The following is a 17750-nucleotide window of genomic DNA, read 5'->3' on the forward strand; positions in this document are numbered from 1 at the left end:
AAAATCTCGAGTAGCATTGCAAGAGAGTCCGCTAAAATTCACGTAACAAAGTTCTCCAAGTTCCGAGGAAAAGAGGCGAAGCATTTCCTTAAAAACGGCGCCTGGTCACCAGGAGAGGGAGAATCCCTCGGGCCGCGTTCCCGCTATGCCAGCAGGCAAGGCACGGCCAGCAGGCTGCCCTGCGGTTTTTCGGCAGGAAAGGGGTACGAGACTTTTGTGGAGGGAAAGCGGTTGAGATGCCGCTGGGACGGCCGGTGCTTCGACCTCGACCCCGCGGTGCGGGAGAAGGCTCGAGATCCACCCTGGCGGAGCGCCCGACGGCCGAGCGGCCTCGGGGCAGGGGCTGGGCCGTGTGCCGGGGCTCACCCGCCGCCCGCCGCGGGCGGTTAACGCCCCTCGCCGCCCCGGCCCGGCGCCGCGCCCCGCCGGACACCGCGCTCGCGGCCCCCTCGCTCCATTCCGCCCCTCTTCCCTCCCTCCCTTCCTCCCCCTCCCGCAGCACCGGCTCCCCCTCCGCCTCCCCGGCCCGGCCGGCGGCGCTACCCAGGATGCTCCGCGCCGGCGCAGGCGCGGCCGCTCAGGAAGAGGAAAATGGCATAAACAACCCCGAGCGCCGGGACCGCTGAGGAGGAGGAGGCGCCGCCGCCCCGGGCCGCGCGGCCCCTTTAAGAGGCGCGGAGTCGCCCCCTCCTCCTCCTGCCCCTTCCGGAGCCGGACCCGGGGTGACGGCGGTCCCCGCGCCCCTTCCCCCTGCCCGCCCCCTTCCCCATGGTGCCGACCCCGGCGGCGGGGCGGTTGCCATGAACAGCAGCGGCCTGCCCTGCTCGTCGCCGTCGCCGGTTGTGGGGCCGCCGCCGGGGGCGGGGGTCGGCGTGGCGGGGCCGGCGGCCGGCGGGGCGGGGGCCGGCGGCGGCGGCGCGGCCGTGAAGCTGAAGTTCTGCCGCTACTACGCCAAGGACAAGACCTGCTTCTACGGCGAGGAGTGCCAGTTCCTGCATGAGGAGCCGGGCGCCGCCCCCGCCGGCCCGGGGCCCGCCGCACCCCCGCTCGGCGGGCTCCCGCTCGGCATCCCCCCACCCGCCGCCGCCGCCGCCGGGCCGGGCTACTCGGCGCACGGGGCCAGCTCGGGCCCGGCGGCGGCGGTGGTGGGGCCTAAGAAAGCCGAGCTGGGGGCGGGAGGCGGCGGAGGCGGCGGCGGCGGGGGGCTGGATGGCCCGCGGCTGTCGAGTGAGTGCGGCGGGACGGCCGGGGGCGGCCGGGGTGGGGGGCGCCGCCGGGAGGGGGCGGCGGGCGGCGCGTTGTTCCTCATCGCCGAGACGCCGCGGTGCTGCCGGAAGCAAATAACAACAGCCGTGGTGCTGGCGGGGGACCCCGGGCCGCCCGACCGGCTGCGGCCGTCCCGGACGGGCAGACTCGGCCCGTACCCATGGGGAGGAGCGGGCAGGTGGCTGTGCGAAGGGGCTTCTCCTGTGTGGCTTTAAAGAGGCTCCGGGGCGGCTGTCTATCCGTCCCTCTAGCGCCCGGCTTGGTGCAGGTTCACAGGTACTGCCTGCCCAAAGTCAGGCCGGGAGCAGGGAGACAGCGCTTTCCGGAGCGATACCCTTGGATGAGCTCTGCCGAACAGCGTATATTGAATGTCGGCTCTTGTGAGGTTTAAATGCTTCAGCTAAAAGACGACGTTAAAATTACAGAGAAAATGTATAAATTGCGATTCGCCTCATCGTGAGAAAGAATTTCTTTATGTTGAGGGTGTCAGAGCATTGGAACTGGCTGCCCAGGGAGATTATGGAGTCTCCCTGTCTGGAAACATTAAAACCCCACCTGGACAGGTTTCTACGTAACCTGCTCTAGGTGATCCTGCCTTGGCAGGGGGGTTGAACTAGATGATCTCCAGATGCCTTCCAGCCTTAACGCTACTGTGATTGTGTGGTAGATGTCTACGTTATTTACTACTGTGAGTAGAAATAGTTCCCAAATTTTTTTCTGAGGTTTTTCCAGCCCTCATGCACAGCCCCTTTTCAAGCGATGAGAGTTCAGATAGCCTGTATGTCATACAGAGCTGCGCTGCTGTTGCAGGTCGCTTGTGCATTCTCCTGATGTGCAGGCCGATAGTTAGATGGAGCTTGCAGTAAACTGATTTTAATACTCATTTGTAGGTGAGCAGCATTTGACAGGCTAGGAAAAACGTGCTCCTTCAGAAAAGCCGTGCCTCTTTACATGAGCGTATTAAGCTTGGCTGCATTACTGATTTTTTTACACAAACCTGGCATTTATTTACGTTAGATGCTTTAGCTACTAAATGGTCACAACCATATTTTTTCTGAAATTAAGATGTGACCATGCTGAACATCCTGTATGTAGGATTTTAGTGCTTGATAAATCTTTCAGGATCCTGCAGTTGTTGTTTTGCCAGATGTGGTGAGCTTGTGCCATGGAACGTTATTTCTGTAGTTGGTAGCTTCTTAGTGTCTTACATTAACACAACATTGTCATGTCTCCCCTTTCGGAAGGAGCCTTTAATATACTACTGCATAAGGCCTTCTATTAAAAGTCTTCCAGATTTTTCTTAAACTCAAGTTATTCAAGTTGAAGGCTCTCTTGCCTTTTTTAAAATTTAATTAAATAGAAATATGTTGGAGGGATTCAGCAGCAATAAGTCAATCTTTTAATTTTTCTGTTGGACAGAGTTTGGTGTGAAATACACTTTTTACCTGTGTGAAAGAAACTGGTTAGGAGATTCAGACTTGGGGAGAGGATGTATAATTTACTTGGCATCTAAAAGCTCCTATATGAAGGATGCTCTTCTAAGAAACAGTTGAAAACAATATGCCCATGCTCTGAATCTAAAGCAAAAACTTTCAGAATTTTTGTGTGCTTGGGGGTTGATACTGCTGAGCTGTTAAATTATTTGAAATGCTTCTATTGAATCTGCTTGCTGCGATTGTACCCGGTTGAGGAGCGAGGGTGCCAGGAATGGAGAAGCCCACACTGATGCTGTCAGTGGTTGCCTGCTGGGGAGGCCACATTGCTTGCAGTAGGGGGCAAAAGCTTTGGCTGGTAGATGATCTTGAAGGACACTAGCTAGGAAAAAGAGCCCAGAAATGAAAGACAGGGAAATTTAAGTTGAAAAGTGAGGAAATGGGCGTAGTCTCACTTCTAAACTTCTTTGCTTTGGGATGCATTTGTGGGGGGGAAAGAAAAAAAAATCAGGAAAATAATTCTTCAAATTCTGAAGTTGGTATGTAGAGGTACTGACAAGCTAATATCTAAATTCCTTACCTTGCTGGTGGCCTGTGGTGTCAACATTATGATTTCCAAGTGTATGGAATGTAAGTTTTATTTCTGTGGATGTAGGAAGTAGGACTCAAAGTCTTAAAGAAAAGTTCTGAAGTTAAGAATATGAAATTGGGAATTGCCAAAAAATCTCCTGTCTGTCCACTCACTGACTGTCTAATTCAGAAGTATTTGGTAGTCTGAGTGTGACTGTTGTTGCCAGCTTCTCTTACTCCTTCCTCACTGGACACCAGCCTCATTCAGTGCACAGAGCAGATAATGCTCATTGACTAATTAACTGGGTAGTCCTATTTATTGTTAAAAGTGGGTCAGTGCCTCATTCTAACATGCGTGTTACTCTAATCCTGCTTTGAGTACAGGATTATTAATTTACTTACAGGTTTTTCTGTGGTAATCACAAGGGCATCCCAAATACCATCTTATTTTTACCTCATTGGTGGTAGGAATGTCAGGTGATGAGGAGATGGTGAACAGTGAAAATGCAAGAAATATTCCAGTGTGGAAGTATTTCGCTATTAGAGTATGAAGAGGAATTAGCAGCTGACGTCCTGAGAGCTAACCAGGAGGAGTTTCTCAGGTGATATGTGGTTAAGCTATTTTGTGCTCATAGATGTTTTGAGTGCTAACATCTGACAGAATTCAAGAAGTGATCAGATAGTCTTGGAAGAAAACTGCTTGAGATTCTTAAATACAAAAATTTCCCTGTTTCTGGATCAGACTCTTCTTCCCCTACATATATTTGCCTGAAAGGCTGCTGGGAAATCCTGCTTTATCCTTGCCTCATACTTACGCTGTTGTGCATGTATCTACTGCTGTCCATTGTCAGAGATGAGGCAGTGGATTTAATGTGGATTTTCTGTTCCGGGGGAGCAAGACTGACCATGCCCATGAGCTCCACCCACTCTCAGAAGGCAGAGCTGCTGCCCACTGCCCCCAGACTATTTGACATAGAACACATGTTTGGAGCACCATGACTGCTTCTTTCAGCAGAGTTGAGTGCTCAGCCTTCTGCATGGTTCACCTTCCAAGGGTAAGGTGGCCTGCTGACTGCATACAGAATAGGGAATGTAGTTGATATCGCCTATCTAAAATTTTATTTTAAAAATTAATGCTTTTTACATAGAACTTCTGTGACAAAATAAGGGGGAAAGGAAAAGAACCTTTTCTCCAAATTTGGTAGCTGCTTAAATTTGCCCACGGTGCTTTTCTAATACCTGTATGTCCCATGTGTCAGAAGGCTATCGAAGGAGCAGAGGTGGGGAAATGACTGGTACTTGCTATTTAAGGGAAAATAAATCATTGATTAACAGGATTTAAAGGAGTAGCCTATGGAAGGATGGGTAGAGGGCATGGTAGCGTGAAGATTTTCTCTTCTTGTCTGTGCCCTCTGTTCTCTGTGGCACTTTGCAGCTTCTGTAAGCAGCAGACCAGCAGCCTGCTTTGCTGCATGCTGAGGACTTGTTCCTAGGCTGCCATCCCTTCTCAGTGCCGCCTGAGGGAAGGTGGAGAGGAAAGTGTGGTATTAAAATGTGTTGTGCCTATACCTAAGTCAGACAAGTTAAAGTTGAATGGACAACTGCCATTGTATTTGTTAGCTTTCAGATAGTTGAACAGGTGTAATATTCTTTTGCATGTAGACCTCATGCCATGTATATTGATAGATACAAGCTGAGGTATGGCTCCAAACGTTTGCTGATTTCTGCCTCGCTTTTTGCTGAGAAGTTCATAATACATTGTACTCTGCCTTTCCTCTGGCGTCTGATTCCTGTAAAACACTGGGGTGCTGAGCTGAGGAGTGCCGGGGGTGCTCTGGGCCCAGTGGCAGCCGTGGAGCTGCCTGTGGGGAGCTGGCCACAGCAGCAGTGCTGCTGCTGCTGCATGGGTTTCCAGTGCCAGATCCTAGCCCATCCTTTCACTGTGACATGTTTGCATCTGGTTCTGTGCTAGAAAGCCTTTTGCAAAGCCCTCCTAGGAAATCTGTAGTTGGGAAACAGTCCTGTGTTTCTGCAAGGTGGCATTTTTCTATGGCTGCTGAGAATAGCCCATCTGTGAGTAGACTTTACTGCCAGCCGCGAGAAGGTGGAAAGGGATATCAGGACTTGGCATGTGTTAGGTTGGCCTAATAAAAACATTATGTTTGTTTTCACAGTCCTAATAAAAACATTATTTTTGTTTTCACAGCCAACCACCTGCATGTTGTGTCTAGGCAGGGCAGTAGTGGCCACTGCTGTAGCAATTCCATGTGCAATCACTCCCTGTTTTGTTTCGCGAGCATTACAGAACTCCCTAAATACGCTGGAATGGAAAGACATAGGCATTGTGAATTTTCTGCTTTTTATTAAAGGGTGTTTGATTCTTTATCAATATGCTCCTTTTAAAACAAGATGAAGCAGCTGATATAGAAGAAAATGGAAAGATAGCTATTCATCAAAACTGATACTGAAAATAATCTGTTGGATTACACTTCTTAATGCAGTGAAACTGGTCAGGGTTATTCTAAATGTGGACTTTTCTTTTCTTTGGTAGCATTTCAGTTTTTACAGGTTGAAGTATTTAGAAACAGTTATATGAAACTTTTAAGTACAAGTATAGTCGCAGTATGTCACCTATTCTTCACTTTTCCTGGGGTTTGTTTATTTTCCACTTCTGTGGAAAAAATACTTATAGTAAAGGCATATGGTTGAGAATTTTTTTTCCAAACATGTTTGTACTTTCTGTGAGTGATGCTGTGTTAGTTGTATACTTCAGCTGGATTTTTTTTTTCTTTTAGAGGTACCTCCCCTTTAATTTTCATAATGCCTTTTCCAGGAGTTGATGGATCATACAATTTTCATTTTGTTTTGCTATGAATATTTTTAAGAAATAGGAAAACAATTCTTAGCATTTGGAGACTGATACAATTGAGAATTGAGGAGTAAAACCAATAACCAGTTAGAGATGCATGAGAGGAAATGAAAATTACTAGGTTCACTTAATCACTTTTTGTCTTGTATGTCAGCTCCAGAAATCAGGCAATTAGACATGGGTTTTCATTTTGCTTTTATGTGTTTCATGTGGAAATAACAGAATCACAGAATATTCTGAGTTGGAAGGGACTCACAAGGATCACTGAGTCCAACTGTTAACTGAATGACCCATAGAAGGAAAATTATTCAGGGGAGCTAAGGAAAAAGAGAAGGAAAAGATCTTCAATCTGCAAAGTTATTTGCGATTTTGAGGGCAGTGAAACTTTAAAAAAATTACACTATTAATTTGCTTTGATTTTGTCTGTTCATATATGTCGTGGGTTTTTCTTATTATATAGGAAATCATTCAGTATCCAAATATTTCACAAGAATCGTGGATATCTGAGGGGTGTTGGTAATTACTTGTTTCTGGTAGAACCCACCATGTGTTGGGTACTGAAGAATACTGTAGCAGTATTACTCTTGTTGTTTTCCTGCTTCAAAGGCAAACATGAAAAGGAGTGCGAATGTGGGTTCAGTTATGTTACATGAACAAACTCTCTGCTATATCTTAGTAATTGGAAGCTTGTTTTTCAAGACTGAGGACATCCCTATTTAATTTTTATCTAGCAAGTATTAGAAACTGATTTTTTTTAGGTACTGCTGTAGGAGTGGGTCTTCAGGAATGATTCAAATGTCTAGAAAATAGTGACTCTGAGGATTAGCTCAGGAAGATTTCCACGTGTAAGGAACCAGCTAGATGCAAATTTAGACTGCTGTGGGAAAAGTGGACAAATGGTAAGTGAGGCTAGGGTGGTAGATACAAGCATTTCTGTAGAACCTCCAAAGCAGAAAAAAATAATCTTGGTTGTTAGGCAGCTGATGAAAAGGGGTCAGTGCAGGGATTTAGATAGTAAGCTGATGTGGCTGATGTTTTCCTGATCTGTTGCTTTCTAGTAAAGATGTAATGCTTTGCACCACCAGAAAAATGGTGTGGTGAATCACTGTGTATGGGCATGAGTATTGGACCTGAGTTGAAATCGTTCACACTCTTTTGGGTGTGTGTAAGGCTTCATGAGTCTTTCAGTAGTTAAAAAAGTTCCAAATATGTGTTTGCCTTGTTTGATCCTCAAAGATATTTTGTGCTTAGAACTTACTTGCGTTTTTAAATTTTTACTCCTGGCGTTTTTAAAACTTGAGAATAGGGATTTAGAAACAAAGCACAGATATATAAAAGTGAGAGCAGAGACCCACGTTATATGAGTTGTTTTCAAGTTGGTCATACAATGTGTGATTACTGTTGTTTATGGATGGTCTCTCAACTTGAGTCGGTCTACTGCTGAGGCAAATGGCAGGAAGGCTTTTCCTTTCTTTTATGCATTCTCCCCAGCTGCTGTGAAAAATATCCTTATGTTCTCTTCAGGTTACCTGCACATGCTTCATGCAGTTATTTTTATAAAAAGCTGAGCTTTTTTATTTTTATAAAAAGTTTGAGTTGGAGGCTATTAAAACAAAAGCTTAAATGTTTGAAAAAATTGATGCAGTTTATTGAGTAGATCAATGCAATATTTTAGGAACTGTAGAAGATCTTGGAGAGGGTTAGCTCTGAAAGCTGTGGTATTAAGTCATTTTTTCACTTTAAATTGCTGTTTCTGGTAACAGAATAGTTCTGATTACTCTTTCGAGAAAGTATCAACTTTAATTTGTATTATCACTGTGCTTTTGGACTTGGTCCATGACAAGGAGTCCTGCTGCTCCAGACTCTGTAACAAGACTTGTACAGAGAAGGATGGCACTTACGCTTTTTTTTTCTTTCTTTTTTTTTTTTTTTCTTCATCAGATGCTTTTATGATACATGAGGCATACATATAAAAAAAATACAGCCCAGCCACTTAATATTATGGTAAAGACAGCTGTTTTCCTTTGCTTGCCCATGAATATCTTGCGGTGTAGTGGGAGTGTTTGTAAATAAGGCAGCATTTCCCAAACTGTTTTGCTTCCTGTCTGCCTTTCAGCCAACTTGGTTCATTTGTGCTGTCTGCCCTCCAACTGCACTCTGTCACAGTGTCCTAACCCAGGCGTGTGCTTTTATTTTTGCCTCCCATGCCTGGAAGCATCGTTCATTTTCTTTGTCTGGTGCTACTCTATTTCAGAGATTCCTAGTTTGTGTTTCAAAAACATTGCATTAAATGAGAGAAGCATAAAAGCAGCAGAGAATCCAATTTCCCTACCAAGTTCCATGTAGGAGCACTGTCGAGAAAATAACACTGAGGTGTACAAGTGAGGTTAGCTTCACCAGCACAGGATTTCCTGGTGTATGGAAATTTACTTGTCAGTACAAAAAGGAAAACAAGTGTAAGCTCCTCTGACACCTTGGTGCTTCTAAGTAACTAAAAGGACACAAATCTTAAATGACTTGCTTAGATAAGCTTTGTATATATATTTTTTTTTGTCTCAATATTAGGATAGCTATCGCTGTAAATTCCTCTGGAGATATGGCACTGTAGTTTTTACTGCTTTATATCTAGCTGAGATAACACCTTGTCCTTAGGATGCACATGTATGCAGTGAACCTATGGTTCAGTTTACCAGCATATGAAAAGCGCACTGTTGCAGTGCTGAGAGTTTAAATCAAGATTATATATAAACTTTTTATCTAGTCTAAAAATAATTGTACATTTAGGGGAAAAAATACTAATAGCAAAATGAAATATTTCAATCGATGTTTTTTTACCTTGCCAGACATCTTTAAAATATTGTTTTGAAAATTGTCAGCTAAATCTGTTGTGGCCTTGCTTTTAGCCCATTCACTTTGGGAGTAATATATCACATTATTGGAAAGGAACATTTTTTTGTATTAAGAACAATGTCTGAGATCATCAGTGCTGATACTGGATTCATAAAAGAAGTAGTCTAGGATAATACAGTATTTGTTTACTGGTTAGTGAAATCAGAGAATGAAAATATCAGATAATATTTTCAGATAATATTAGTGTTCTGATAGGGTTGGTGTTAGACAAGACAAGCATTAAACTAAAATTCCCTGAAACCAACCCCTTCAGTTGAAGCATATGTGCTGAGTTCATGGCAGTACTTAAGCTGTGATGAGATACTTTCTTTCTGAAAAATGTCATTGTAATGGGCAAGGCAAAAGTAGCTATCTTTCCTTCCCCCCCCCCTCGGTGTCTGCATCTGGCGGGAAGCCTGCTTTCTGCTAAAATTCTGTAGGAGAGGAATTATATAAGAAGATATTTATTTTTAATTGCAGTTGTCACATTAAGCTGCAGTGCTACTCACCAAGCAAGAAATGTATTAGATAATATGTGTATAAAAAGTAAAAGACTTTGTCTTAATTTCTCAAGATGTTCATTTTAATTTCTTTCCAGAATTGCCAGGATGTACCTTCTGTCTTAAATATTGATGGAATTTCAAAATTTGTCCTATTTTCACACAGGTGCTTACATAATCTGTTAGCAGTTTTTTCCCCTCTGGATTCTTTGTTTTTCTCTTGCACATCCGTCTTTACTCAGACCTGCCTGGTCAGTCTTTCTGCTACATGGAAGTTGTTGCTTCTCTCCAAGAAGAATCTGTTGAAAATATGTACAGCTTCAATGCATGGACAGTGCTGCTGCACAACAGAAAGGCTTATTCTTTTAACAAAAAACAGCTAATTCAGGGTTTTCCTAAAATTGCCTAAACTTATCTAAAGTTGTAATCAATGTCTTAAGAGAGAGAAGACAGACATCAGAAGAACTTCACTGGTATTTTAATAGCATGGTGTATGGAATGTTTTAAAGTGTTTGCTTGCAATTGTTCTATGGGACAGATTTGGATGGATAAATCAAATACAAGGACTGATGTGAATTAGTAGACACATAAGAATAAAAATTTTATGAGGACTAAGGTATTTTTTTTCCAGCCTATGCTGCAACTTTTTTAATACCATGCTGGTTGTGTGGTAAAGTGTGCCCACTTCTGCAGGCCTTTTATGAGTTGCTTATGACAAATAATTTTTCTAAACTACTGTGATCTTCAAGAAGCTAGTGAGAATTTCTGATTTGTTAAACGTTTGGCAGAAAGAAGAGAAAGTTGTCTACTTCTCATTGAGAAGGCCAGGTGGCAAATGCAGTAAAAATGCTTTGGCTGTTAGGTATTTGCTGGACTGTCAGCAGTGTGAAAGCTGAATATCGCTTTGAACACAAGTGGCGTATGTATTGAACACTTCTTTTTTTCACTCTGTAGGTAATGCAAGAGTTACTTTTTTGTCTTTTCTGCAGGCTTAATTTTCTTGCTAATTGCTACAGGCAAGTCAGTTTAAGGAAGCTAGTATTGAATTTTCTTTTGAAGGCAACAGTTATACTTGCCACTTCTAGAGCATTCTCTTCTAAAATTGATCTACTGCCAAGAAAACTGTCCTTTGTTCCAATGAGTGTACTTTTGATGGTTTTCTTTTGATTGCTCTTGTGGAATATGTGTTCCTGTGTTCTGGGTCCCTCTGCTAGCAGTATGTTTCTAGTCTGTTTGGAAGAGAACAATAAAAATCCTTGGTGTTGAAAGCCATTTTGAAATTGCTGTGGTACCAGTGGAACTGAGCGCTGCAGAGGTGTGTGAGCACAGGGGTACAATCTGTTGGAGTGGCACAGGGAGGGTGATTTGGTATGGCCAAGCCATAGCACTTCAGTACAGAGACGTCTTCCTGCAGCAAGATAAAAGAAAATGTTCTTGAGTAGCTTCTGCTGCTTGAAGTGCCCAGTTAGATATCACTGTGCCAATAGCCTAAATTGTAACTTTGAGCAGCTTTAAGTGTCTTGGATAGGCTTACATAGCAAATACCAGCAGCAGAAGGGCTGCAGTGTCAAAAATCCCAGTAGCATCCTCAGCCTTGCTCAGCTCTGGGGTTGCTGCCCAAAGCCTGCTCCTGCCTGCAGCTTGACCTGCCTGGCACTGAGGGTGTTTCATCCAGAGCAGGAGCAAAGCACCTGGTGCTGTATCTGTGTCCTGGCAAGGTTACTGTCACAGGTTCAAGTGCTTTGTGTGGATATTGGGTGACTGAGCTGTACCACCTCTCTGGAGTTACTGCAGGCCAGCTCTGAGGTTTCTCAGTGTGGAATAACTTGAGAGTTTTCATTTGCTTCTTCCCAGTTTGAAGGATTTTGTGCATTAACTATGTTTGTTTGAGGGAGAAATGGAGGTACCTGGATTTTCGTGATGACTCTGGCTAGTGAGGAGCAGTGGGAGAAGCAGAGAGAATAGTCTTTTGCTTAATTCTTCAACAGAGCCTGAAGGATTTGGAAAGCTGATGGTGTCATTTGAGGGAGTGTGTTGATAGTTTAGAAATTGGATAGACACTGTTTTCTGCTGAAAGCATAAGATGTAGCAGATATACTGCTGAAATTTTATAGTGTACCTTGAAATGACAGTTGTTCCTGGAAATAAAACAGTTTTTCCTGGTCAGTCAAGATGTAGCATAAAAAACTCTAGGAATTTTTGATAACAGCTTATAGGCAGAGAAAGCTATATTGGAAATATATTTTTAGAATAAATAAAAACCACAGTTAAAAACTTGGATAATGTATGAGCAAACTGGACTGAAACTACTTACAATTCGACATGGATTTGCTGTCTTTTTTGATTTCTTGTACAAATGAGTCCTAGTATTTTTCGTGATGCTGAAAAACCCTGCATAAGATGCTAACATTCACAGTGTAAGTTAGGGACTGACTGTGGCAGGAAGGATGAGACAGTAATTGGCATTACTGCAGACATTACTATTTTCCATGGTACAGCAGTTGAACTATAAAATACTTTTCCTAGATTTCTGAATGTAACTTTCCCAAATGAAGATGAAAGAGAAAGTCATTTAAAAGAGAAATCAAAAAAGTTTTTTTTAGGGCTGCAGCAAGAAGATTTCTGAAGTTATTATGTGACTACTTAAAATTATGAAGGAGAAGCTAGAGCATGGATAGTGGAGGGAGTTTTATTTTCCTATTCTCTTAGCTAACTAAAGTTTTCGTAAAAAGAAGTAGTAATTCATTAATAATTAACATCTTTAAAGTTTCGTAGATGTTTTCTTCAAACCCACAGAATATACAAATAATGTTCTAGATTTGGCAGCAAAAGTTCAAGAATCTTTTTCCGTTGCAAAACTGATGTTTATTGCTGCTGAGATATTCCATTTTTTTGATCTCTCACATACAGTTCTCCATTTGAACTGGTGTTGTTGTTACCCCCAGTGGGCTGATTCACACAGCTCTAGTTTCAGGGGAGTGCAGCTGGGCAGTGTTTCCTCCTGTCTGTGGTGTGCGCGCTACTCGTCATCCTCCTCTTCCAGCCCTTCCTGTGGTTACGTATGACTGTACTTCTTTGGCTGTTTCCTGTGCCTAACACATGGAAATGGCTCACCAGGTTATGCAGTCTGTTTTGGAGGGAACATGCCAGTTCTGATGAAAATTGGGGGTTTATAATATGCGTTCCTTTAGCTGTGCCACTAAGTTGCATTTTATTTCCTTTGAGAATTAGGATCAGGAAGTTGTTTCCGGGTGTCACCACCTGGCTGCGAGTCCTCCCAGAAGTTCAAGTTGGATAGTTTGGTACAGGATGTTCCTCTGAGTTGGATGTGTGCCTTCCTACCTTGAAGCTGCCCATTACTCATGCCTGTTGGCTTGCAGTGGCCTGGCCATACTGATTAGTGTTTTTATAATTTACTTGTGGGTGCTTTTACAGAAGGTTCATTTGAACTGCAGCTTGCATACCATTGTAAATGCTTTTGTTTTTCCTGTCGAAGTAATACCTGCTTGAGAGTTTTGTGTTAATTATGACAGCTTCTTGTTGTTCCTTGAAGTTTTTTAGTATTGAATTAATTTATTTGTGGTTAAAGTCTTGTATGTCAAAGCCCTTGTTTCTAGGCGGGATGAATTTCTTCTTGCATCCTTCACAATTGCTTTCAATCAAGGACTTTTTTGGCTACATTTCAGGAAATTGTTGCCACTTTACAAAGAAAGAGATGATGAAAATTGTATTAAAGCTCTTAAGGAAGCATTCAAGTGTTTGTGCTTTCTGTGAAAGGGTTTGAGCTATTTTTGAGTGTTCATTTTCTATATGTTACCCTTTAAAAGAGCCAGCGCATCCAGTTCTAAACTCTACTTAACGCATACATTTCCAAGAAGGGCATGCAAGAATACAGGTCTTCATAAAATGAGCTTGCCTTCTAAGTCTTTTAATTGATTTATTTTCTTTTTGATATCAGTATTGTCCTTGTTATTCTTATTTCTAGAGTTCACATTCCTCATTGCTTCTTTTTGCATTTGTGCTGTAACTTAATGCTACAAGTCCTCTCATTTAGTAACTTCGTTCATTAACTTCATTTTTTATGGTATGCACTATTATGTTTTTGGTTATTTTGCTGAGAAGACAGTAGTATGATATTCTATTCCCCTGCCCCCCTCCCCCCCCCCCCAAAAAAAAATAAAATATATATATATAAAAATATATATATAAAATAGATACTGGTGAATAAAACCCATGGTTAAGGAAACTTCTTCTGAACTGTTGTTTCTTTTTTCTCTTTTCCTTTTAGTTCCCGGAATGGATGGTGGTGGGTTAGCTGATGCTAATCTAACGGATTCGTACTTTAGCACCAGCTTTATTGGTGTTAATGGATTTGGAAGTCCTGCTGACACAAAGTATCCCATGATGCAGGTAATAGCCGTGATTTGTATAATGTTTCATTAGTTCCAGCTGCTGTTACACCAAAAAGGGAAAACTGCTGGAGAGACAGGACAAAAGTGTGTCACCTTGTATGATATACAGAGTATATACTTACATTACTCTTGCAAATGGAAATGAAACAGTATCATTGCCTTAAAATGAATCCATTTTTATTTGCACTTACCTGAGCTATTGTGCTAAGCTCTGCCGTGTACATTAACTCTGTTAGGTTCCTTTTCTCAACGTGACTTTCTAGATTTTTTTATGCTCATAGCCTTTGATAGCCTTTTGCTAAATATATAAAAATCAAATTTTGAAACTTTTCAAAGATCACAAGTCGCTGAAGGAAAATGTGAACTTTTGAACCTGAAATCACTGGGCAAAAATTTCAGAATCTGTCAACTCAAACTCTGGTGGTGGTATGTTGGATTAATATTTAAATCTTCTAAAATGTTTCCTTGTATTTATAGTGTTCTGTAGAGGTTGGCATAGGAACTCCCATGAGGTGGAATTTATTGTGTAGGTAGTATTATGCAAAGTTTACAACAAAAGTCTGTCGTATTTAAAACCTAAATAAGTATCTACTGAATTAACACATGAAGTACTATAATAACTCCCTCAAAGTGTTATGCATTTTAAAAGACAGTCTGTCCCTGGAAGAAGATGGTCTGTCCTGTACTAAACAAAGCAACTTCTGGTAAATGACAGAGAGAGCACATGTCAAACAGTTCACACTGAGTCCTGACAACAACTCTCTTCTTTTATATCGAGGAAACTCTCCTTATGAGGTTACTTTGATCTCAGTTGTGGCTGTATTATGGATTGAAAAATAACTCAGCAAAAGGTGGGAATTAATTAGGTGTGTTCCTTTTTTTTCTTTTGTTTGGTTGTTCAGTTTTGGGTTTTTTTGTTTGTTTTTTTTTTTTTTTTTTTACTGCATGTTTTCAAGAAGGCTGGATTTTCTTATTGGACAGAATTGCAGAAGTATGGAAATGTTTTCTTGACAGTTATGCATGATTTAAAAATAAAAATTTTAACCTCTGATCCCAAAGTGTACTGTTGAAGCTGGCAGTTACAAATTTTTGTATAACTGAGGTCTTAAAATTATAACACAGTCATTATGGTTTTTATCCTTAAACTATATTCTACAGAAACACTAGTCTTTCTAAGCACCAATTTTTAATTATAGCTCTTTCTTCTAGAAAGACAGACAATAAGGCATGCACCTAACATGAATGCTCATAGGATTTTTAAATACTTTACTAATGCCTGAGATTACAGTCAAGGCATTATTGTTTCTCTTTGAGAAGAAATCAATGTGCCTCTTGCCATTGGAGAATAAGGAAAATTACTTCAGAAAAATGGTTTTATTAGTGTTGAGAATGTGCTTACAGACATCAAAATACAGTTTGAAAAGCATTCCTGTATTGATTTTTTTTTTTCCTTTGAATCCTGTAATTTAAGTTCTTGTTTACATAGATAAAGCTGGTAATGCTGTCTGTTTTGATTGTGTGTCAACTTCTAGGTTAAATCCATACTGACAAAGTTAAGCCACTTGAAATGACATTTTGTGTGTCATTCAGCCCTTTGGAGAACAAGGCAAGGGAGAAATTTTAGTGAGTTTGACTTTAAATAATACTGGTCCTTTATGATTTGGAATGGAGACTTTGAATCCAATAGATTGGCTATTGTGTCAAGGATATACCTCTTGCTTGTTTTTGCACAGATTTTGTCACTTGGTTAAACCTTTGCAGGATGGGTTTATATGGACCCACTGGAGACTTCCTAGATGTTAAATAATTTCCCAAAGATGTAATCTGCACTGGCATGTTCTATCTTGAGTACATTTTTGCAGTTACAGCTCCGGCCTAATTTAGGCCTTGCCTGAACTCAGAGCAGGAACACTGATGAGCTTCATTTCCCTCTTTCCTTTTCTTCCACTTCAGAGTGAAGCAGCATGGATGTGGATCTATGTTTAATGAGAGAGAGCTGTATCTATGTTAATGGGAGCAGAGGGGTTGGTAAGGGAAAGGAACCTTCCACTGTGGGCTTAGAGAAGCTGAGCTGAAGATAAGTGAAGAGGAAACCAGGAAAGATTGAGCAAAGGGACTGAAGCAGAGAGGAGACCTTAGTGGGACACTCACAGAATGGGAACTGGAACGGTACAAACACAATACACAGAAACTGAAAACAAGTTTTCATAATGTAAAAGTAGGACAAAGTAGGGTGGAGAGAACAAATCCATGTTCCTGTTTCTCTCCAGGTTCTCAAATCAAACTAAAGATAATAAAAATTTAGTGTTCAATGAAACATCAGATGTCTTCTGTAAAGTATTTCATTAACTCTTAGTTTTGCTTTTGCAGAAACATCAGTTCCATCTGAGTTACTTTGTCATATCTGGTGAATCTGTGTAGTTCACAAGTAGATGCATCAGTGATACAATATGAGGCAAACTTCTCAGCTTGTTTTTTTTTTTTTAACTGAGAGATTGCACAAACCTGCAAATAAACGCACTGATAGAAAAACAGTAGTAAGATGCAGCAAGATGTTAGGAAATGGTAAGTTTAGGTGGCCAGTGCAGCCTTGAGGTTATATCTAGAGTTGTATTTCTCATAATGTTGTGTAATTTTTTTTCAGTGGGAAAATTATTAGTGGGACTTACTCAGAATTCGAGATGTGTGGCACATCTGTGTGGATTGAACATCTGTTTGATATTTGGCTAAATGTTCAGTATATGGTTCTGGGCTTTATTTCTGCATTCTGCATTTCTCCATTTAGTGTTTGCATTGAGGAATCGTAGTTGGCATTGCACTTTTGGGTGTCATTACAATTATTCCATCAAACTCTGTGCAGTGCTTTCTGTATGAAACAAGAAAGTAGTCTACATTTTGCAGATGCACATAATGGAAGAGGATAGCAGTTAAACAAACAGTGCCACAACAGTGCTGGCAGGCAAGAGACCTGAGTCTTTGAAACTAGTCTTTACAGTTGGAAGGTGAAGAGTGGAATTAATGACCACCAGTAAAATACTTGGTTCAAGTTGTTTAACTGGCCTCACTTTAGCAAAGATAGTAAAAAAGTCAGTCTCTTGAGGGTATTGCTCATTTCTGTTACCATAAAATAATCTTTCTGCTGTCCTTATTTTACTCACTACATACCTCTCAACATAATTGTCAGGTATTCAGTTGATGAGTTGTCTTGACTATTCCTGTCTGATCTCCAGAATGTGTTTGTCATGTGCAGCGCATAAAACAGAGGTTTGTTGAAAAGAGTATGTGGTCGTTTATATTTGGGTTATCATAATGCATATATAATAGAACCAGACTGCATCAAGCAAAGCTATATCAAAGTTTGCAATTGCCACATTTTTGTGTGTAGTGCCTGATTTCTAAGGTTCAGTGTTAAGTAAGCAGCAAAAGGGAGGAAAGTGGATTATATCATGATGAATTGGAAGTGGATATGCTGCTTTGACCACAAATAATGCAGGTAAATAGCTGTCAACATTTCTGTAGAATGGCTATTTCTGATTTTCAGGTTTCATTTATATCTGTGGAAGAATATTTTACAAGACGTGAACAAATCTTTGGGCTTAGATTAGTGGTGAAGATGCAGTTAATGGCAATACTCACTTTGCAGTGGGGAAAACAGTAAAAGTACTTGGTACAGTTCAGAAGAGGCAGGATTTTTTGAAGTGGCCATGGCTGTAATTCTTCCTTTTTCTTCCTTTCTGAAAAATATATCTGTGTCATCCTTCCACTTCTCCTGCTTCAGAGGTCTTTGCTGTCGGCCAACTTTTCATTGTCC

At 41.6% G+C, this 17750-nt stretch overlaps 1 protein-coding gene across 3 annotated transcripts in view; it reads left to right on the forward strand.

Annotated features, from left to right (window-relative positions):
• Positions 1 to 614: 614 nt before the first annotated feature.
• The window catches only part of PAN3 (poly(A) specific ribonuclease subunit PAN3), a 79928-nt gene continuing 62792 nt past the window's right edge, over positions 615 to 17750 (forward strand). For all 3 annotated transcript variants that reach the window (XM_040054592.2, XM_040054593.2, XM_040054594.2), the window contains exons 1-2: positions 615 to 1227; positions 13816 to 13937. In XM_040054592.2, the coding sequence (XP_039910526.1) occupies positions 801 to 1227; positions 13816 to 13937 (549 nt within the window). In that variant the 5' untranslated portion in view covers positions 615 to 800. The remainder of the gene's footprint in view (positions 1228 to 13815; positions 13938 to 17750) is intronic.

Source organism: Hirundo rustica, chromosome 2 (genome assembly GCF_015227805.2).
Source record: "Hirundo rustica isolate bHirRus1 chromosome 2, bHirRus1.pri.v3, whole genome shotgun sequence".
NCBI classification, from domain to species: Eukaryota; Metazoa; Chordata; class Aves; order Passeriformes; family Hirundinidae; genus Hirundo; species Hirundo rustica.